General features: G+C 48.2%; 1 protein-coding gene across 3 annotated transcripts in view; it reads left to right on the top strand.

Moving 5' to 3' along the window:
- Positions 1-22,973, top strand: part of RNF220 (ring finger protein 220) — a 311,685-nt gene that overhangs the window by 278,203 nt on the left and 10,509 nt on the right. For all 3 annotated transcript variants that reach the window (XM_029911609.1, XM_029911608.1, XM_029911607.1), the window contains 3 exons: positions 814-892; positions 18,800-18,908; positions 20,256-20,330. In XM_029911609.1, the coding sequence (XP_029767469.1) occupies positions 814-892; positions 18,800-18,908; positions 20,256-20,330 (263 nt within the window). The remainder of the gene's footprint in view (positions 1-813; positions 893-18,799; positions 18,909-20,255; positions 20,331-22,973) is intronic.

Here is a 22,973-nt window from a genome sequence, read left to right as displayed (position 1 = left end):
CAAACCAGTGTGGGGCTTGGACCTGGGAAGGGGAAGAGAAGGTTGAGGAATGACGGTCTCACCGGGGACGTTATAAATAAGTGTATTAAATATTCTCTGTTCTTAATCACTTTCCTGTATGTGACACAGCACCCACATAGCTTCCTAAGAGAAGAGAGAATAAACTGTCTTGGATAAGGGAAATTGGAGTACTTACCACAGACGGTGAATTAAATAAATCAGCTCTCCTTCAGTAGGTGTATTGGAGGGATGGTGAAGAAGCAACAGCACTAATGCTTGGTATTAGCTTGGGTTTCTACAGCTCTTATCACCCAAACACATCACAAGCTGCTCTGCATAGACTCGTTGGCCAAGGTAGTGGCTAGTGACTTTGGGTGCCCCGTTTAAGATACCTTGAAGGGGCCAGATTTGCAGAGGGCAGTGCTCAGCAATTTCAGTCTGGCCCCTTTAAGGCATCTCTGGCTGGGTGCCCAAAATCCCTCAATCACTGGAAAATCTTGGCTTTTTATTTTTTTGCCTCTTGTGGGGCAAATTTCGTCCAGTCCTGCCTTGCTGGAAACCCGCTCTGCATGGCTGCTGTAGCAAACCTTTTCTGAAACAAATCTTAGCTGCCCACGGGGCCATCCGTCGGAAGCGAGGCGAGGGTGGAATTTTCATTTTCCCTCTCGGATCATAGGAGCGCTCTGTCCTGGGCACAGGCCTTTCAGACAGCCAGGAACAGGCAGCGTCGGTTCTGGGCAAGTGACTCCTGGGTCCTTTGCTCCTGCACCTGTTACGCGTTTAGACTAAATGCCCTGTGCCTTCCCTCCACAGAAATGCCCTCGACGAGTAATGGGGAGAGCAGTAAACAGGAGGCTCTGCACAAGACCTGTAAGAACAGCGACATCGAAAAGTGAGTAGAAAGCGCACCGCCCTGCCCACCCTGTGGAAGTAAGCAACTGCCCCCGGCTCTCTGAGCGTCAGGGGAACTCAGGCGCACACAGGCATATTTTGGCACCCTTGACCACTGAAGCAGTTATCCCTGAAATAAGCTACTTCCGTCCCAAACATCAGCATTGCATTATCTCCGCTCCTAGCTCCCGCTGGCTGAAGTGGCTGATAACGGGGGGGTTCCACCATCATGGGGTTAGGCCTTCTGATTCCCATGCTCCGTAGCAACTTCTCTTCCACAAAGGAAACACCCCACCTCTGTGTCTCGGCGCTCAGTGCCGTGATCTCCAGCAGGCAAGTGGTGCGGAGCGGGGATGGCCGCGTGCTTTGTTGGTCAGCTCCGTGTTCTTCAGGATCCCTCTCCTAAAGGAAGCCCCCTATGCTCTCTCCTCATCCCCGCTCAGACTCTGCCTTGGTACCTACGTATTCCATCCTCCTTCTCTCCGTGGGAAGGACTCGGAGCAGCCCAAAGGCCGCACTTTGAGGGCAAACGCTGAATACTCTTCCCTGTGGAGCCAGTCAGCATTGGTCCTTGTGAGAGCCAGAGAGAGTCACTAATATGAGACACCCTGAGCCTCCATCTCCCAGGATCTGAGCATGTTTCATCTGCACCCTTCTATCCCTGATTCAGGAGCCTGCACCCCAGTGTTTAAGCTGTGTGAAAGCCCATTGTGCTGCTGATAATGGGGGGCTGTCACCATCTCCTTCTCCCGCTAGTTCCAGCCACTGCATGCATGTACGCATGACCTAGGACGGAGCCAGGTCATGCCCTTGGCAATGTTTGTTTCAGATTTCTCTCTTTTGGGGATTTCCCCCCCACACACACACACACACCTTCGGGTGGCTTGCCCCTTCCCACCCTCTTCCTAAAGGCTTGTGGGGAAACCCTGGCTGTTGGACGCCTAGCCGCGTGAGTGCCTCTGGGAATCCCAGCCTAGTAGTTTCAAGATCCTCCAAGGCTGCTGTGGATCATTTTAATCCCCTTTTTAAAAAGAGAGAGTTGGTTATTGCTGTCGGAGAATAACAGAGATGCCTAAAATCAACACTGATCGGGTAAGGAATAAAACGGCTCTGAATGAGACAGAAGCATCTCCCATCTCTGTGCTTGAAGATTCCAAATAACTTTATCTCGGATTAGTTTGAAATCCAGTTCCTTCTCCTCATCGACCTGCCCAGGCCTGACTTCAGGGTTCTGTGTCCCCTGGAGACTTCTAACAGCTAAAGCAGCTTAGTGCATGGTCAGGTGTTAGCTGAGGTAATTCTCTGCTCACCCTGACCTCTGGTCTTTGGACCTTTTTTTTTTTTCTGTTTTTAAAGCCTCTCTACCCATGTGTCCCAGACATGGGTGATCCGCACTGTTCATACTCTACATATAGCTTCTGATTTCATACTTATCAATCAGTGGGTTGAAAGCTAGACCACAGAATTTGGGGATTTGACAACACTGCAATAGGAGGCCTATTTTTCAGAGTAGCCACTCTCGTGTTTTGTGTCAGAGGTGTTGAATCCCTGAGCAATAATCCTGTCTCAACCCTCCTTTGGTTTGTTGCTCATCCTTCGTAGGGCCTCCTAAGCTCTCCTTAGAGTCAGTGACTCTACCCTCCCAAATCCACTCCTGTTGAAAAGCTGAAAGGATTTGACCGTTTCCAGAACACTTGAGCTCAAGTGATAAATTGACCTTGCCTCCTTGATCAGGTTATTAAAGCTTGGTCTAGAGTCTTTGGAAGGATCCCCAAGCACTTTCCAGATGACGCGTAGAATAACTACATTGTGAAATATGTGTGTCCGTCCTGTCCCATCATAACCCTGCCCCAGTTCAACTCCCAGGCCTGCTGGAGCTGCTGGAAGGCAGGCAAAACTCCTTAGAAATGACAGGTAAAGCCTTACTGGCTTATTGACTCTTCCCAAGAAATTCCTCATTTAGAGGAACAAGGAGAGCTGAGCAGGGCTGCCCAGAGGATTCGGGGTCTTGGGGTCTTCGGCGGCGGGGGGCCCCCGCCGCCGAATTGCTGCCAAAGACCCGGAGCGGAAGAAGCTCCGGGGGCCCAGGCCCCACAAGAGTTTTCCAGGGCCCCTGGAGCGAGTGAAGGACCCCACTCCAGGGGCCCTGAAAAACTCTCGTGGGAGTCCCTGCGGGGCCTGGGGCAAATTGCCCCACTTGCCCCCTCCCCCCCCCCGGGCGGCCCTGGAGCTGAGACGCTTTTATTTAAAGGCCTTTATTTCTGTCAGGATCAGAAAGTAAGATGGTGTTGGAGGTGGATTCTCACCTTTCCCCTTTTTCCCCGTGAGATCTGTGTGTGATAAATAGTTCCTGTCCTGCTGTTTAAGGAGCCTGGATGCTCTGCATGTTTGTCTGCGTAGGGGGGGTTGTGTTAAATTAATGGATGACAGCGATCAGACCTAGAATCCTACAGAAAGCGGGGGAGGAGGTGTTTCATACTGTCTGGCTGCTTCCCACTCTGCTGAGGAGCCCTGATATATGGTGACCCAGCCCAACAGGCTAAATTGATTCATCTCCAGTTCCTGTTTCTTAATCTGGAGCTAAATTGGTTTCATTTTTCTTGTTTTGGATGGCACTTGCAGCAAGTTCTAGGCCGAAGCACTTTGCTCCGTTGTTCATAACTTTAATTTTTGCTTTTAAATCTGGGTGTTATTGATTGGTGTGTTAAGCTCCATGTAGCATCTGATTAGCATTTTAAAAAGTTTAGAAGCACATGGTTTATCACCTGTGTCAGCTGTGCTCTCCATTTAGAACAATGGGTAATAGAGTTAGTAGTGATTCCATTTAGTGATCCTACTGTTAGAAGAATGACATTCCTTCCCCCCTTTCCAAAAATAAGTCTAGGCATGGAGAGTATTTTTTTAATTAGCTAATACGATACAGTACACTGTCCTTGTTTTGGCATGCCGCTAATGTACTTTGGTTGAAAGTTAATGGAATTTGCACTTCAGGCTTCCTTAGAAGACTCTCTTGCAAGCAAATTGACAAGCCTAGAGATGCAAGGAAAGTCCACACTGATTTCCCTACCTCCATGTACCTTGACAGGTCTCCATTGTTTCCCATACCAGTGACCTAGCCCCTTGCATCGTTTGTGTTTGAACGTCAAATGGTAGCCCTGGTTGACAAGATGGACCTAGGATTGGTCTGGGGACGAATCCCTCTACACTCGGGACGTCGGGATCTAGTGTGACTTCCCAGTCTTGACTCCATTAACTTTCTGAAGCAATGCTGTTTAGTTCTAAAGGGTTAGTAAAGGGGGATTGGGTAGGGAGAAGGGTGGGTTAATTCCTCAGCAGATGGGCAGATCTCCGGACGTGAAACACGCCTCTGGTTGGACTGGAGACACGGATTTGCATTGGGCTTGGAGAGATGAATCGATTCCTGTAATTGTTCAGACATATGCCCGGTCTCCTCCACTAGCGGTGACATTCTGCTGGGTCTTGTAGTTGTGTGTCACGACTAGCTATGAGCTGAAGAAGCTGTGACCTCTTTTCTCCCTTCCCCCTCCCTCCCAAGACATTACCCAAGTAACCTGGCGCCATTTTGAAATCAAGGTTCCCAGGGGTTAAAAGCCAGCATCTTAATTCAGAGTGCCAATGTTCAATTTTGCTTTCTGCCACCAAACTAGATTGCAGGCCAGCAAAAGAGTCTGGGTTAGTGGCCCACTGGGTCACCTCCCATTTGTTTTCCTCAATTTTGTGTTGTCATAAATTCATTCCAGTCCGTTGTGGTTGATCAGTTTATCTCAGTCAGGGCAGGGAGCGCTGCTAGCATGATATATGACATGAAACATTGTAGCCAGCCTCTCCATGAATCACTCCAGCTGTTTGGTGTCAGCATGAAAGCAAACAGGCCCAGGCTGCTGAGTGTTGACTGCAGTGAGCTCAGTATGGGAAGAGACATGACGTATGAATGTTTATTTAATAATTCTCTAATATTTCCAGCGGAGTGTAGCTGTGTCTTTTGGGGGGGGAAGCGGCGGGGAGGTTGAAGGGGGAAACTCTAATCTGTTGGGGTGGGTCATAAATCAGGCAGACAACCTCATTAATCAGGGATGGAACAGAACTGGAAGGAGGTGGGACTCGAGCTGCCATCCGTGGTGGGAAGGGGCTGTGCTCTCCTTTTTTTTTTTTTTTCATAAAACAAATCTTGTTTTGGATTCCAGTTAGCCCCATCAGTGCTGCTCGCATAATAGCAAACCAGAGCACCCGGCTGTTTAAGCAAGTGCGCTACCTTTGCTATAAACCTTGTGATTTAAGCCCACCAAGCATTAAATCCCTTTATAATTATCTTCTTTATAGAACACTTCATGCTCATCACGCTCCGCTGGACGAGCTGCTTGTTGGGTTAAGGAGAGGGTTTTAGAGAAGAAAAGCCATTGCGTTTGGTTTATTTTCATTTCTCTTCCCCCCCCCCTTTCTGAAGCAGCTTTCGAAAAACACCAATTCCAGGGGAGCTCAGCGGCCCTGGCAAGACTAATGGAATTGGTTAATATTGAAGCAAGCGAAGCTGCTGTGTTGGCTTGGGGTGGACTGAAGAGTAATCGCTGAGAGCAGCACATGAAATAGCAATGTCTCTCTTCAGGGGACTTCTCTCCTGCTCAGACACGGCGCTGGAGCTGGGAGCAGCGTGGGTGTGAAGCCAGAGGATTATCGCTGGCCTAAAGAGACAGATCTACCCTTAAATCAGCATGTTGGAGGGGACTGGGGAGAAGATGCCATGAATTCATACATCAGGATAATCTCTCCCAGCCCCGGCGCCGTAGATACCGAACCATTAATGGGTTTTGGATGCCAATGCAAAAACACATAGAGAAGAGTAAAAATAATATTGAGATGGTGCTATAAGTGCACATGGGCTCTACAACATAAAGGTAGGGTCCCTGCCTGGAAGAATGTACCATCGGAGGGCCTGATCCTGCGGTTGGTTCCCCAGGGATTTGCCTGCACTGAGTCAAATGCAGGATTAAAACCCAAGTTAAGACAAAAACAAGAGCAGTGCCCCATGTGGGGCTGGGTTGGGGCTGAATCATGCAGTCACTGGGCAGAGGGCTGCACCTGTCTTGGGGGGTTGCGTGTGGATTTTTTAAAGGTTATGGTTCTCCCTGGAAATGCCATCGCCAGTACGTAATAAGTGCACAGAACTTATGCCACTGTGTAACATTGCTCTTCAGAAAGGCTGGTGAATAGGTTTCAGGGTTCGTGTAAGGTCGTTAATCTGTGTTAGCGTATCCCATGGGGCTGAAGTTCAGAATGATTTTGCCAGGGAGGAGAGAGCCGGGCTGAGATTCTTAACTCAGCCCCTTGTCTTCGAGCTATGAAGAGAAATTGCCTGTACAGGTAATAGTTTAAAACAATAATATCACCAGGCCAACCTAGCTCTATCTAAATCCTGGTTAGTCTTAGATAGCAATTCATCTGCAGCCTGGCACGGTATAACTCAGCCAGGCAAACTAACCAAGGGAACTCCGAGCTGTCCCTTTACTTTAGGTGCACCCAGGAACACGGAGAATCTGCTTCCCTGGTTACACTTCCTCTGTATACCCACGTTCTGCAGCTGCCCATAGTGGAGGAACTATATAATGCTTTAGATCAGGGGGAGGCAACCTATGGCACGCGTGCTGAAGGTGGCACGCGAGCTGATTTTCAGTGGCACTCACACTGCCCGGGTCCTGGCCACCGGTCCGGGGAGCTCTGCATTTTAATTTAATTTTAAATGAAGCTTCTTAAACATTTAAAAAACCTTATTTACTTTGCATACAACAATAGTTTAATTCTATATTATAGACTTAGAGAAAGAGACCTTCTAAAAACGTTAAAATGTATGACTGGCACGCGAAACCTTAAATCAGAGTGAATAAATGAAGACTCAGCACACCACTTCTGAAAGGTTGCCGACCCCTGCTTTAGATCCTAAAGGCCTCAGGCTGTAAGTCCGGGGCCAGAGCTGCAGTTTCCCTGAGTCCAGTGCCTGGCTCTGGGACACTTGTATTCCTCCTGCCACAACTAATCAAGGAAGGATGTTTTTGTGTCAGAGGTGCAGTTCAGGCATCTTTGCCCTTCAAGCCTCTCTCCCCTTTCTTTTAAAGTTTCAGAAATGCTGTTAACTTTAATTTGCGGAGTTGCTTCTCGAGAGTGAAAAATCGATGGGGGGCTATCACAGTGTGAAATTCGACTGTCACTGTTGAGCTATAGAGTTAGCAAGATGTCTGAGAAGGTAAAAAATAAATCGTGGCCCAGCAAGTGCTCAGCTGTGCTATTTCAAAAGGGATATGAGGCTGATGGGCCGTTAGAGGGTATTTCAGTTAGATGGATGATGATTCCCTGTGAAGTATTGGGGTTATTCCATAGGTAAGAGAAACTTTAGCTTATAAAACACAAACAGCTGCCTTCTTGCAGTTTAATTCTGCCCTTGGATGTGTGAGCAGCTTGTCAGAGAGAGAAGCCGGCCCTAAAATCAGCCTTTTCCACTTAATGATGCCTCTGATGAGGGTCTCTTGACCCCATTGCATTGTTTGTAGTATTTCAAGGATTTGATTGAATGTTTTCTCCTAGATTGTAAGCTTGATGGGGCAGGACTGCCTTCTTCGTGAGGGTTTGTGTGGTGCCTCACACACTGGGGCGCCTAGGCCCTACTGTAATACAGATAATGAATAAGAATTATTATTAATCATAGGCTGAATTCCGAGTTTGATCAAAATGTTCCCATATTCATTCAGCTCACTGGAGGATGGAGGCTTCAGCAGGGTGTGACCAAACACCCTGTCCTGGGCGATACATTGTCAGCTAGGCCCTGCTTCATTAGCGGACCTGGCTGTGCTTACCTGTTAGGTACCAATTTTTTATGTGGCCACTCTACAAAATAGTGCTTTAGTTTCGTCTGTACTAACTCCAGAAAATAAGGGGCTTAGGCTATGGATTTCTGGCCCTCTAAGCTGTTTAATGGCTACCATGGTACTGTTCAGAGGTCACGGTCAGGCTCTCCGTTGTGCTAGGCACTGTACAGACTCATAAAGAGAGTCCCTGAGCCAGAGAGTTTACCATCCAATACGTTTCTAACTGGTCCAATCTATATTAACCCAAATGGGAAGTGAGTAGTTGGGGCAGGTGGTATTGCTCCTCCGCTTTTTCTCTTTCTGATGATTTCTGGTTTCTTCTTGCCTAACACTTGGTTAAAATGCAATATAAGGAAACATCAGGTAAATACAGTTGGCCCCTTCAGTGGCTTGACGCTGCCTTCTTTTCACAGCAAGGGAGCTGGCTGGCTAGCTTCAATGCCACCAGTTCTGGTCCATTCGTTCAGCACACAAGGAGACATTCAATAGCTTATGTGTAAAAGTTCCAGGGCAGGCTGTGTGATTCCAGGAAACTACCTTGGGGAGATGTTATCGTGACGCCCTGGTAACTCCCAATCAATTATCATTAATTGGAAGTTCTGCAGAATGTATCAACTAGAGGCGAAAGCCCTTAGAACGCTGCAGAGGTCTTTGAATTCACGATGCTACTGTAGTAGCCTGGAAAATTCTTGTTTCCTTCAGCTGTTGGATTCTGTCCCCGGAGAAGAATTTCTGTCAGAAGAATTTCATTGTGCAGAAAGTGGACATGAGATTCTGCCAAGTGCCCGATTTTCTGAAGAACCTCTCTTAGCCCCAGGAACTGGCCATCCCCAGTTTACTTTGGGGCATCCATACTTCATCTCAACAAGGCCAACCATCCAGTCTACATACAATTGTAGATTACGGCCACCTTCGTTCTTTAAGATAGAAGCGTGGCCTGTTTAGACTACAGATCTCTGCGTGACGTGCCCTGTTGTAATCCAAATAGGTTCATCCTTAGGGTTTGTCTACACTGGAGCTGGTTGTGCAATTTCCAACTCTGGCAGATATACCCACATTCCAGTGCGCTAAAAATCGGCATGTCTGGGCAGCGAGACGGGGCCGCTACACCAAGTGCAATCCTGTCAGAAACACTAGGTACATGCTCAGGGCAGCTAGCTCATCCCACCGCTCACACCATCGCAGCCACACTGCTATTTTTATGCTATTTTAGCTCAGTCAGAACTAGCACGCATCTGTCTACCCAGGCTGGAAGTTCCTCCTCCAGCTCCAATGTTAGCTATACCCTTAGAACAAGATGGAATGCTGTTTGCTGCAACCTGTCGTCTCCGTGTGCCACGGCCCCACATTAAAGAGGAGGGCTGCATTTTCAAACCGCACAGGCTGTCCTTGGAGGCTTCCCCTGTATTGCAACAGGGAGCTTGACCCATGCATGAACGCCGCTAGAAATACTTTTAGCAGCACCGGTATGGTAAATGCATTTGAAAGGTGACCTGACATATTAAAATATCAGCTATAACATTAGCTATGTTTGGGAATTTTGCCTAGAAAATCATTTCCTAAAACGGCCATTGCTGCTTCAGTAGAGAATCTTGCTGCATCAAAATAGTCGTCTGGCGTAAGATCTTTCTTTGATAGCCGCAGCTTCTTCGGTAGAGCAATGCGATTGCATTTATTTTCTCTTTGGAGCAGGGGACATAGTCTGTCAATCTGAATAAGGATGACCCCTGGAGTCTATCTCCCAGATTTCATGTAGAACCGTAATCACTCAAATGGCGCACTTAGAATTTTGGCATAGGCTCAGCGGTTCTCTAACCTCCCGTTTAAATCATTCTCAGTGGCCAGTGGATACTATGTAGCCCTACAGATGCCTCTAAACATGCTGACTCGGAGGCTCCTTACGTTCTGAATGTTCAGTAGTGCCATCTGGTTCCGTTTTGATTGGGGCTGGGCATGTGTCCTGATAAAATGCAAGCCAAAAAAAATGAGCCAGCGCCTGAATTTACTCCCTGCTTGTGAAAAGACGTCGTTGGGCTCTGGGTGCAAGGGAAGTGTGAAAGCGTAATTCATTCTTCTGAAGCGTAATTGTTTGGGGAATCTATACCCAGGTCCCAACTAAACTGCGGCTTAGAATGCGTCCCCACGATGGTAAGCCCCCCTCAGTGCTATTGCGATGGTGCATGCAAGTGTAAGAGAAATAATTCCTTTGCGGGGAGAAAAGAGACAATGTTTTTGGTTTGCATCAAGATGAAATTAGTCAGAAGCGAACTCCAAGCTTGGCAAGCAGCTGCTGGCATTAACAAGTTGTGCAAGCAAGTATAAAATAGAGGCGCTCGTGACTCCTAGAGCCTCGGCCCCACATGTGTGTGCCCTTGCGTGCACCCACTCCGAATCCACAACTTCGAACACGGAAATTAGAAGGCGGAACATTGTATTATTCATAACTTGGCAACCAGGCGCCAGGGCACTTCGCCAAAATAAACTATCCTCTATAATTACAGGTGAAGCAGCATTCTTTAATATCTTACAATACAAAAACATACATTAATCAAGGCAAGAGGGCTTTTCTTTTTTCCTAGAGGACAATAAATTAGCATCTGTGCCAGTACATGTGACAGTCCTTTACGGGATTATAAATCAGCCTTTTTAAGGGAGGCTAGTTTATAAACAAACCCAATAAATGAGATTTTCGGTTTGGGGATGGGGAAGCTAGCTTCTCAGATATTGACGTCTTGCCAGAAGAGCCACTTGCACGCTGGCATTCCCAGAGACAATAGGCTGGATCCTGAGGTGGTGCAAGTCCGTGGTGTTCCATTGATTTCCGCATCGCTAGGCAGATTAGACCTGCTAGGGATCTGGCCCCTTCTATCTTGGCTGCTCAGCCAGTGAAATAAAATCCCAGCTTATCTGCCACACTGGTAGCCCGCACCTTCTGGGGTGGCATGGAATCAGTCTGCCACAGATGCCTGACACCGGAGTTCCTGCAAAGTCCTGAGGCTCTTAAACTGTGTGGTTGTATCACGTTTGCCCCCTTTTAAAACCCTCTGGCTAAAAAGGTACACCTCTACCTCGATATAACACGACCCGATATAACACGAATTCGGATATAACGCGGTAAAGCAGCGCTCCGGGGGGGCGGGGCTGCGCACTCCGGCGGAGCAAAGCAAGTTCGATATAACACGGTTTCACCTATAACGTGGTAAGATTTTTTTGGCTCCCGAGGACAGCGTTCTATTGAGGTAGAGGTGTATTTATGAATGTAGAAGGTTCCTTTTTGCCTTGCTGTTGGTCACACGCTGGTTTACCTGTGTGTCCAATCCCGCAGTCCTGTCCACACGAGTGCCTGTGCAGAGCACCAGAGACTTCAGCAGGACTCCGCATGGGGCTGCCCAAATGGATCGGAGTGCAGGATCAGGGCCTTGGTTCGCACTCTCACCAGTAACATTGAAAGCGGGTGACAGGCTAGCCTCTCAGCTGAAATGTTTTCAACTCTTTGGTCCCTAAGAACTGAGCTTCACCATTAACCAGATGAATAGGCTGTGCCCTTTAGATGGTGCAGGACTGGCTGGTATTGAGTCTGACTTGGGAGTGAGAGGCAAAGCTACCTCATCACGCTGTACCATTCCTCGATGCTGAATAAGTACCTCCCTTACTATCTGCACAGCACCAGGGCTATGCAGGGGCTCTACGGACTAATAAAACCCCGTCCCTGCTCCACAGAACTCGCACTCGAGTTCAGACGTAAATGGAGTGGTAGGAAAGAAGTGGGTGGGTCAAGGAAGGAAGGTCACAACGATGTGCTTGCGGATTTGCATTGTTTTGTTGGTTGCATCATGATTCTACTGAATCAAATCCATTCCCTTCCCCCAAAATTATTCCATTGTAGGCTAGTGACCTGACCCCTGCCCTTAGCGAGAGAAAATGGAGTGTGTTTTCTGTCCCGATCAGCTTCTTGAGGAGAAGAATGAATAGTCTATTTAAAAAACAATTGCCCATGAGTTTGTTTGAAGTACGGTAAATTCTCCCACCTGCCCTCAATGAAAACACAAATAAATGTGTAAGGAAGAGAAGGGAAGGTCAGAATATCAAGTATCAAAAGTAGCTCATGAAATTTTATTGGTGGTGCATTTAATCAGCGCTAAATGTTTTGTACAAGGTGCATACAAACCGGAGCTGTAAAAATTGATGGAATGTTATGTACAGTGTGACCATTTATGAAGAAGGGGAAATTTATACCCAGCTGAAATAAACAAACCAGAGGGATGTTTTATGGAGAGCACTGGATGACAGAGTTCCTTCAATGAAATCCAAGGGAGGTGGGGCCCTCTTTCAGAGCCTGCCATGCCGAAGGCTTCCCTGTCCCTCATGTTGTTGTGGTTTGCATCACACCCTGAATACCCAGGGAATTGAATGCAATGGCATTCTTCTCTGTCTGTTCTGTGTAACTGTCCTGTGCAGTGAATCCCTCCTGAACTGCTGCAGTAGGCATCCTGCAGGGATGAAGGCTTTTCCCCCTACACACAGTTCTGATTCCTGAGCCCATCTTGATCTGACATCTCTTGCTGCTTTTCCCGAAGGGCTGTCTGTAGTAACCTGTTGCGAAGGGTTAACAGAAGTGAGTCACGCTGACATCAGCATTATTTTTCTTTTGGTCAAGTATTTTGTTGAGAAAGCAGAATCCTCAGGATATTGAGAGATTCCAGGGCTGCAGAATCAGAGATAATTTAATTAACGGAATTGCTTGTGATTGCCCACTGGGACATCAGGTGGGAATTGCTCGGTTTAATTTGAAGAAACAAAGATTGCATGCATGCAAATGTTTGACAATGACCAAGGAGTGGGGGGGGGAGAGTGGGGGGGAGAACTTGACTCTCCTAACCCATCATAGCTGAATAATGATGCTAATTGACTTACACACAGATCATTTTCTCTTGCGTAGTGCATCTATGTCCCCCTGTTCTCCAGTACCTGAACAGAGCAGGTGTTCAGTTGGGGTTTGCGAGATAGTAGTGGGGAGGAGTGTGTCTCTTTTTCAGTGTAGAAAGAAAACTGCTATGAACAACTCCAGAAATATACTTCTGATGCTGTTTTTAGTTACTCTCCCAAATTCTGTATCCCGTTCCATAGAACTGCTTCCTGTCTTGCAACAGGGAGGGGGAGGGATAGCTCAGTGGTTTGAGCATTGGCCTGCTAAACCCAGGGTTGTGAGTTCAATCCTTGAGGGGGCCATTTAGGGATCTGGGGCAAAAATCTGTCTGGGGATTGGCCCTGCTTTGAGCAGTGGGTGGGACTAGATGACCTCCTGAGGTCCCTTCCAACCCTGATATTCTATGATTCTATGAACAGATACAGCCACCTCGGCCATGGGTGGCTGCATGGCTGTCCACGAAATCCAGTGACTAGACCATGAATGGCATTGGCCAAAGCTTCATCTTCAAGGAAGCCTCTTTCCCCTGCTACAGGTCACATTGCTGTGGTTCTCCAGCCAATGAACAGAAACTGAGTGAGCCAGCTTCATGGTGCTCCTGGCCTGTATTGGCTACAGGATGCAAGAGACAAGTGTGTTCTGGATACCTACCACTGGGAGAGGCAAAGGGAGACGCAGCAGCTAAGCAGTGTGCGTATGTAGTGATGACTAGCTGAAATGCTGGGTCCAGAGGCCGTACCAGACATGCCCTCACGGCTGTAGTAGCAATAGTACATCCTAGATCTCTAAGTAGTTTACCAAAGCTGAGGAACATGGTTGTCCACATGTGTGAAAAGGTAGAACGGGCATGCAGATGACTCTCCCAACGTCACACAGGAAGTTAGCAATAGAACCCAGGAGTCCTGACCTCCTGCCCCGTGCACTGTCTGCTAGTTATTCTGCTTCCCCTGGCCAGCAGGACAATTGTACATGACCTGCTTTCACCCAGCAATGCCCCTTCAGTGGCTGACTCCCTACCCCTAGTATTACTTGCTTCTTAAGCACTGCACAAGCCACTCCCAGCCTGCTCCAGACAAACAAGTGTAAGGGGTGGGGAATGTCTGATGGAGCTCCCAGCTTGCCTGTTGCAGGAAGGATTGCTGTTGAGTGATGCTTAGCTTTAGGATACAAGCAGCCGGTTAATGGTAAAATATGTCAGTGGAACGGCTGGTGTTCTGAGTGGCATGGCCACTGCTGGAGCCAGGCACGTGGGAAGCGACTCCTCTCTTTACCCCTCCTTGGAAGACGCCTCAGTTTGCTATGTACTAAGGTTCTCCCTGGACCTCATTTCCTCCCTCTCTTTGGAAGCAGCGGTGTGAGTAGCTCTCGTTTTGTTTGGACCCTGAGCCTTGTGTCCTTTGTTTCTGCTGCTCCAGGAGGCTTTCCCAAAATCGCAACCGCGACACGGGCACTTATGGGCAAATACTTTCTCTCCAATCACAAGAGGGGGCAGGGTCTTACCCACTGACTAGCTCCGTAGGATTTGTTCTGGGGTCGAGCTTGACGGGGAGGAACAGGGAGGTTAAAGGCTCCAGTGGCAGAGCTTTGATCAGAGCTAGGAGAGGTTGCACTTGTTAAAACTCCATCTACCGAATGCACCCCAGCCTTGTTAATAAATGTATATTTAACCATGTCTGGCGCGTATGAAGTGATAATAACTAAATCGATAGCTCCCACATTGATTGTCCAGGATCCCTACAGCGTGACGCACACAGCCATGCGGTAATTTTCCAGCTAACTAGCGCCCTGATCTACAGCCCTGCTATTGATTGGCCATTGTATCCGGCAGGCTCTGAGCGCTATTGCTTATACCTCTATTCAGCGTCCTTTTCTGATTTCATTCGTTTATTACTGGACAGGCGCAATTATCTCCGCGACTTTCCAAAATTGGCTGATGGGATCAGCCCTTTAGACTTCTGCCAACAAGCCATTTGCTATCCCCTCCAGTTGCACTGGTAAATTTCCCTTTCAGACTCTGACCCTGGTCGGACTGGGACCGAGCTAGAAACCCTCTGTTTTCATGTGAACATGGAAGAGTTCAATTAGCACTGAAGTTTTCCTGGTCACCTACCTCTGCTTGGTTACCTGGCGAGACTCTGGTTTCTGGCAGAGCTCAAATGCCATCAGAAATCTCCTTATGCCTTTCACGAGAGAGAGGGGAGAATTCGCCTCCAACGTCGTCTCGCTGTATCCTTCAGCATTCCAGTGCAGCAGCGCCCAGGTCAGGTGGGCAAGTGAGAAGGCTCTTGGCAGCCTTAACGTTGGTGGCCCGTCCTGCGTTGCAGGCTAGAATTGGAGCTGCATGAGCTCTGCACGGATTGTGTCCAAAGGATTGGTCCTAGCCCCACGTAGGCCTGCAGCACCCCTTCCATCTGCAAGTGACTCTGAAGCTCCTTTACTACCCAGATCCATTTCCACTGTAATTCCTGGCTGCTTGCTTTACTGCCACACCTAGGGCTTTTCATCACGTTGGCTCTGCCCAGCCAACATGGCAGTGGGAGAAACTAGCTAGACTCCATTCTGCTTGTGAAGAGTCAACAGAATGGCCGTCTAAGTTGTGTTTCCAGAGCCTTGACTAGAGGTGGTGATTACTAATACACAAAGCAACAAGTACGTGGGTGTGCTGGGACGGCTGCTGCTTATCCCAGTCAGGATGGTTTCACTGGCCCCTGCCTCAAACCACTTGTTGTGTCCACCTGTTAGCTCACGATTTGCTAAATAAGTTCTTTAGCACAGGGACTGGCTTCTGTTACCGGTGTTACTAGGGTACATAGAATAAATTCTACAGTCTCAGATCGTGGGTTTTTCTTGCCGTTCTTCTGACATGGAAGCTGCATAGATTTGACCTGAAATTAACTTCGAATGAATTGTAAAGTGCTCCGTTGTCCCTCACCAGCGAACTCCCTTTCTAGCCACAGCCCCACTGCAATATCCTGGAAGAGGTTTTAAGAGGAAAGTCAAAGGGAGCTTAGTTATGTCTACACAGTGGAAAGGCCGGTGTTTCTCCTCTTCCTCTGGAGTGAGACGCCCTTCTCGGTAGCTCTCCTCATGCATCCCGTTTTCTCAGTGTTGCTGTTGCCGTCTGCCCGTTTCTCGGTTGCCAGCTAACTCTGTCAGCCTGGCAGAATCACCAACATGTCCTTGCCTGTCCTTATGACGGTGGCTTTGTGACAATATAATGCTGCCTGTCAAAAATGACCCCAGGCAAACGGGCAAGCCGGGTTTGCAAAGCTGCTTTTAGATCTAGCTTCTTGATACGGCGTCCGCAGCTTTGGCTTTCCGCTCCATCCCCTCTCCAGTAATCTGAAAAGTGAGACTTCATTTAGCAGAACACTGTTGCCTCCTGTCTGTCCTGATGCAACCTGTGGCATTCGTGTCCCGAGCTACCAGGGCCAGCATCCCAGCAGAGGCAGTGCGCCTGTTTTTAGATTCATGCATTCCAAGGCCAGACGAGGCCATTATGATCATCTAGCCCAGGGGTTCTCAAACTGTGGGTCGGAACCCCAAAGTGGGTCATGACCCCATTTTAATGGGGTCGCCAGGGCTGGCTTAAGACTTGCTGGGCCTAGGGTCGAAGCCAAAGCCTGAGCCGCATCGCCCGGGGCCGAAGTCTGAGGGCTTCCGCCCTGAGTGGCAGGGCTCAGGTTACAGGCCCCCTGCTGGGGCAGTGGGGCTCGGACTTTGGCCCCGGCCCCCCCACCCAGGGTGGCAGGGCTTGGGCGGGCTCAGCCTTTACCCCCACCCCCCTCCTGGGGTCACACAGTAATTTTTGTTGTCAGAAGGGGGTCACGGTGCAATGAAGTTTGAGAACCCTTGAGAATCTAATCTGATGTCCTGCATAAAACAGGCCATGGAACTTCCCCAAATAACTCCCAGAGCAGGTCTGTTAGAAAAACATCCAACCTTGATTTAAACATTGACGATGATGGAGAATCCGCCCCAACCCTTGGGACATTGTTCCAGGGGTTGGTTACTGTCATGGTTAAAAAATTATTCCTTATTTCCAGTCTGAATTTGTCTAGCTTCAACTTGTAGCCATAGCATCGGGTTATGCCTTTCTCTGCTAGGTAGAAGAGCCCATTACCAAATATGTTCCCCATATAGGTACTTATAGACCAGGGGCAGGCAAACTTTTTGGCCTGAGGGCCGCATCGGGTTTCTGAAATTGTGCCTCCCCAAACAGTCAGGCATGGCCCGGCCCCCGCCCCCTATCCGACTCCTCCTGCTTCTCGCCCCCTGACGGCCCCCTCGACTCCTGTCCCATCCAATCCCTCCATTTCCTGTCCCCTGATTGCCTCCAGAACCTCCGCCCTGACTGCCCATCCAACCCCCCCTCTCCTTCCTGACTGCCCCCTGGGAACCCCTGCCCCCATTCAACCCCCCTGTTCCCCGGATGTGGCCCCCGGGCCATAGTTTGCCCACCTCTGTTATAAACTGTAATCAAGTCACCCCTTAACCTTCTCTTTGTTAAGCTAAATAGACTGAGCTCCTTGGTTCTATGGCTGGAAGGTAGGTTTTCTAATCCTTTAATCATCCTCTAGGCTCTTCTGTGAACCCTCCCCAATGTATCAACCTCCTTTTTCAATTGTGGTACCAGAACTGGACACAGTATTCCACCAGTGCCAAATACAGAGGTAAAATAACCTCTCTGCTCCTACTTGAGATTCCCCTATTTATGCATCCCAGGATCGCATTAGCCCTTTCGGCCACAACGGCATGCTGGGAGCTCATGTTCAGCTGATTATCCACCACGACCCCCAAATCTTTTTCAGAGTCCCGGCTTCCCAGGAGAGAGTCCCCCATCCTGTAAGCATGGCCTATGTTCTTTGCTCCTAGATGTATATATTTACGTTTAGCCATATTAAAATGTACAGTTTGCTTGTGCCCAGTTTACCAAGCAATCCAGATCGCTCTGTGTCAGTGAACTGTCCTCTTCATTATTTACCACTCCCCCAATTGTTGTGTCATCTGCAAACTTGATCAGGGATGATTTTATGTTTTCTTCCAGCTCATTGATAAAAATGTTAAATAGTGTAGGGCCAAGAACTGATCCCTGCAGGACTTCACTAGAAACACACCTGCTGGATGATTTCGCATTTACAATTACATTTTGAGATCTATCAGTTAGCCAGCTTTTAATCCATTTAACATGTGTCCTGTTAATTTTATATCTTTCTAGTTTTTTAATCAAACTGTCATGTGGCACCAGGTCAAATGCCGTACAGAAGTCTAAATATATTACATTAACCCTATCAACCAAACTTGCAATCTCGTCAAAAAAAGGTATCCAGTTAATTTGGCAGGATCTGTTTTCCATAAATCCACATTGATTGGCATTAATTATAATCACCTTTAATTCTTTATTAATCAAGTTCTTTGTGACCCGCTCCATTATCTTGCTCAGGATCGATGTCAGACTGACAGGCCTATAATTACCCAGGTCAGCCCGTTTACCCTTTTTAACTATTGGCACATCATTAGCTTTCTTCCAGTCTTCTGGAACTTCTCCAGCGTTCCAAGATATATTGAAAATCAGCATTAGCTGTCTAGAGATCTCCTGAGCCAGCTCTTTGAAAACTCTTGGATGCAAGTTATCTGGGCTGGTTATTTCAAAATGTCTGATTTTAATAGCTTCTGTAGAACATCCTCCTTAGGTACTCGTGGAAAGGAAAGAGTGCTATCATCCCCATGTGATGTGACTCCTGTTGCTCTTGAGAGAAACACACCTTCCCAGCTCAAGAGCAGCACTTCGAGCTTTGTTGGGATGGCGTTGACATGGGGCCTCTTGCAGTGATAGGGAAAGAAGGGAGTAATGGGGCGTGACTCCTGTTTCCACCATTTAGTTTCTGCTGAAACACCTTCTGTATAATGTTACCCACCCACAATCCTTCTCTTTTTCAGATCTCCGCAGACCATGGGCTTCTTAATAACCCTCCTTTTCAAATAGTCCTTTGCTTATGCTGAATTTGTTTCTTTGGACCTTGTCACTGCATCTTTTGCACCTACCAAAAGGGCCATAAATTTAACTTTTGTAAAGCCTTACCCTGACTTCCATCATCTCTTGCAGAATTACAGAAGACTCTGCAGTGACAACATTTGAAGCGTTAAAGGCTCGTGTCCGGGAGTTAGAAAGGCAGCTTTCCCGTGGAGACCGCTATAAATGTCTCATTTGCATGGTGAGTAGCACTCCAGTTGTGGCAATGAATCAGAAAACGTCTCCGTACCTTTGACTTGGGGAAAGAGGCGAATCCTACTACTTTGGTAAGGTGAATGCATCCCTGTCCTTACACAAGGAAAAAAATCTCTTCCTTTCTCTGGGTAAATGTGTTGCAAGTTTCTTTCCAGTTTCTATGTGTGTGTATCAGTTATATCATTTCATTGGTGTTCGTAGCAGTCTGTATTAGGAGCAGAAATTTCTAACTTCATAGGACAGCATTCCCCTTTCAGATTGACCATGCAGAGCTCCCAAGTGCCTGCGTTCTTCTCCTCCTGCATGTGCAGAGTTGCACATGCGTAAGGAGAGGAGAATGCCTGATTTGAGACCCACCATATGGCTTGAAGGCAAGAATTTTGCCTGTGCGTTTAAAAGTTGCCTGTGTCCTGTTAGTTATGTGTGTGTTGCCGCTTTGGCTTCCCTAAAGAAGGGCTGCAGCTCCCTCTAATGGCTCAGAACCTGCAGCTTTTTGCCTCTCGCGTTTGGTTTTATTTCCGAGCTCTGTTTGTCCCATGGTTCAGTAGAAGAAGAAAATGTTGCTGGGATGATGGAGTTGCCAGTGGAACAACTGGCACTAGCTGGATCAGACAGACTCCCATCTCTGAGTCTAGGCAAGACGTACGGTCTGTTGTTGATTGCTACCCTCACTAATAAATCACTTGAGTGCGAATACGTGCCTGCTGAAATGACAGCAGTATTCTCGGTAGATAGTTACGCTATTCCAGCAGAGTGGGCAGTTGCGATGAGAGTTAATCTTATCCCTTATCTCTGCTCTCGCGCAATCTGGTGACCTTTCCATTGGAATAATGATACGTGGTCACAACTTCCCTACGATAAAAGACCCAGGGAATAACCATGGCTGGCCCAGGTCAACTGATTCAGACTCGGGGGGCTATAAAATTGCAGTGTAGACGTACCTCTCTAGCTAACCAGGTTGAGCTGTGTCACCACCAGGTGGGTTATGGGCTTCTGTCAGGCAAAGCAATGGCCTACAGGAGACTTTCTACCTCTGCTACTCTTGAGCTAAAGTTTAGATCCCTGCTTAGTTTTCACTCAGTCCTGAAGTCAGTGAGAGTTTGCCTGATTTCTGTGCGTCGTTTCTGTTGGATGCGTCGCACTTGGCTCATTGTATAAGGAGCAGCTCCTGAACTGTGTTCTTATTAAGATGGGAATAATGGGGAGTGTTGACTCTGGGTAACTGCCCTCTTCTGCTGCCCCCTTCCCAACGCCAGTACCCTGGTGACATAATTGTAGGCTGGGAATCCGCCAGCCTTTTATTGACAAGAATGTCTTTGCTTTTTCTCTTCAGGACTCTTACACGATGCCCCTGACTTCCATTCAGTGCTGGCATGTGCACTGTGAAGAATGCTGGCTGCGGACTCTGGTGAGGCACTCGGCTACTTTCTCATTGACATGTAGACGTCTCCCTCTCCCCAGACGTGTACTTACATTAGAGGAGAGGGTTCTTGCTTGATATGAAGTGGGGTTCTGCGTATGTGGGGTGCCCAACCTTTTATTAAACACGCCCATCAGATTCGAGTCCTTCGTTGGGCGGAGCTGGGTTTGAGTTACGCTCACTGAAGAGTGGTCCTGCTCACGCTTTACTCCCTGACGGGAGGGCTCAGTGCTGGACCAGCACCGCGTGTGGAATTCCTATCGACTTCCAAAGGAGTTTTGTGCACTGTGCAGCTGCAGCTTGGACCCCAGCTTAGATCCACTGCGCTGGGATCCGCTGACCTGTGCAGCACCCATCAGTGCGGTTTCCTTCCCCTCTTCTGGGGAATTGAAACAGCGTCATGCCATTTGGAACTAGTGTGGTTGGTTGTCTGGAAAGTTGGGCACTATTGGAAGTGTAGAAGAGGTGGCCCAGTGCCCCCAGGATTTGCCTTTTTGTTCGTTTCAAAGGGACACGCTTGTGTTAAAATTAATATTTTTGTTAAACAAAGTGATGCCGGTTCCTTTCCTACCCCTGACTTTCTGGGTTTTCGTCGGCTTTTATTTCCCCCCGTGATGCTGACCACAACGTTTTCGTTTCACGCAGCCTGGGCAATGGAGATTTGAGCTAGTCACTTTCACTTTGATGCTCAGGCATTAGCAGGCTGCTGCAGGGTTGGGTTGCAAATGATGTACGGGGACTCGCGCTCTTCTAAAAGCTGCTGCTGTTAGGTCCGGCAACATCTTCTTTTTACAGACCACACTGTGAACGTGGAGCTTCAGCTAATCTGGCAGTGGGCCTCTAGATACTGCCTTTTAAATACCTCGGCGGAGAAGAGTTACTGGGATGGTGAAATGCCTGCAGCATTGGGTGTTAATAGCAAACTCAGTAACTCGACTGTCCCCGGGCTGTATTTTCTAGCGATTCAGCTACACCCCTGTCGCTCTTTAGATTACACAGGCTTTTTTAGGCATTTAGCAGCACATTGCAAAAGGCTCCTGCACAGCTACGTAGCAGTAAGGTGTTCAGATGAATATATGCGCCGCTGCTCCTAGGTATAATCCGATTCTGCAGTGCTGGCTGCAAACGGAGAATAGAGCGTTTCTATCCCATGTTGGATTTTATTCCTCCATGTCCTTCACCCCTCTGCTCCCCGCCATCCCAAGATGGTCTTTTAGGCCAGCAGCACCTATTGTGTGCCCTTCTGAGGCTCAGGCAGACTTCAACATCTGTCAAGCCCCTTTGTTCCACTGACAGCATCACAGCAGCCTGCAATAAGACCGAACCCCTAGAAGGTTGCACTCCTGGCATTAAGGGGTTAACATTCACTTCTCCAAGGAGAGGAGTGTTTAGATTTGGTCTCACCCCTCCTTCCTCACACTGCTGTGTGGTGGGGTAGATGGGGACTGGGTTTGCTGTGTATTGGCCACGCCCAGAGCCTGGCTCTGACCAGGCGGGAGGGAAGGGAATATTCCAGCAGGACGTAGGGTTAGGTGCTGGCACTTGTGTGGGGGAAGCAATTAATAAGTGGCCGCTCATCTGTTCCCCAGCCCTACCCTCTTCCTGCAGCCCGCAGTTGATTAAACCAGGGCTTTTCACGAGGCATGCTCGGGCTCTCTCCCTTCACCCAAATCTCCCAGCCTGCATTCGCATGTTTCTAATGTAGCCATTAAAATGTAGCCCGAAGACAGCAATAAAAACCCTGGAACGCCTTGGTGCTTTTGTGTCTTGATCAAAGTCAATGTGTGTAATCTCGTTAAGACTGCCCTCCCCCACCCCCGCCCCCCCTTTTTTTTATGAATTTAATGGCATACAGCAGCTGGGCTCAGTGTTTTATACTCACCAACCTGCACTGTTCTAATTAAGGGATCTCCTTTTATTTGGGGCACAAAAGAGACTCTTGTTTTCTTTAACAAGCGAGGAGCTGTGGGATAGTGTGTGTAATAATTGGTGCTGTTACCTTCCCCTGGATATCAAGCCAGCTCCCCGTGGGGGTGGCAGGGAAAGCAGAAATAGCCTGCGCGTGCAGCACACATGGAAAGATTTGATGTGGGGAGAGGGGCAACATTTTTCTTCTGTTGTGCAAGAAACAATTTGTTGGAGTTAATAGGAGTTATGGGGGGGGGGAGTTGTGTTGGGCTTCCGGCCGCTTCTGAACAGTCTGGAGATCTGCCATCCCCCTTAGTGAAAAGTCCAGATTTTCTATGCCTGTGTTTTAATATGCACAGCTGAGACCTAATGTTAGATTAGATTTTCTTATGTTCTATATTAAGGCCTTAGAAACAAGGGATCAAAGTGGGAGACAAAGCTGCTAACATCACGCAGGAGGGCACTGGCTGCCCACATCAGTCTCCATGGGGCAGGGAGGGTGAAATAATTTTAACAACATATAGGGTCTGAAGATTTTCTAGAGCCAGACTGTCTTGGGCTGAGCACCCACTGACTTCCATTTGTGTCCCGGGCAGTCCTCAGCATTGGGCCCTTAATATGTCCTGCTCTGAAAAAGAGGCACTTTGAAAATGGCATCATGGGGCTTCATGCTGTGTGTGTGTGTGTCTGACTTCGGATCAGATCTGCTGAGTTTATAAGTGA

Source organism: Terrapene carolina, unplaced genomic scaffold (assembly GCF_002925995.2).
Source record: "Terrapene carolina triunguis isolate 2854851 unplaced genomic scaffold, T_m_triunguis-2.0 Scaffold110, whole genome shotgun sequence".
NCBI classification, from domain to species: Eukaryota; Metazoa; Chordata; order Testudines; family Emydidae; genus Terrapene; species Terrapene triunguis.
This window is presented reverse-complemented; position numbering and strand designations above follow the sequence as displayed.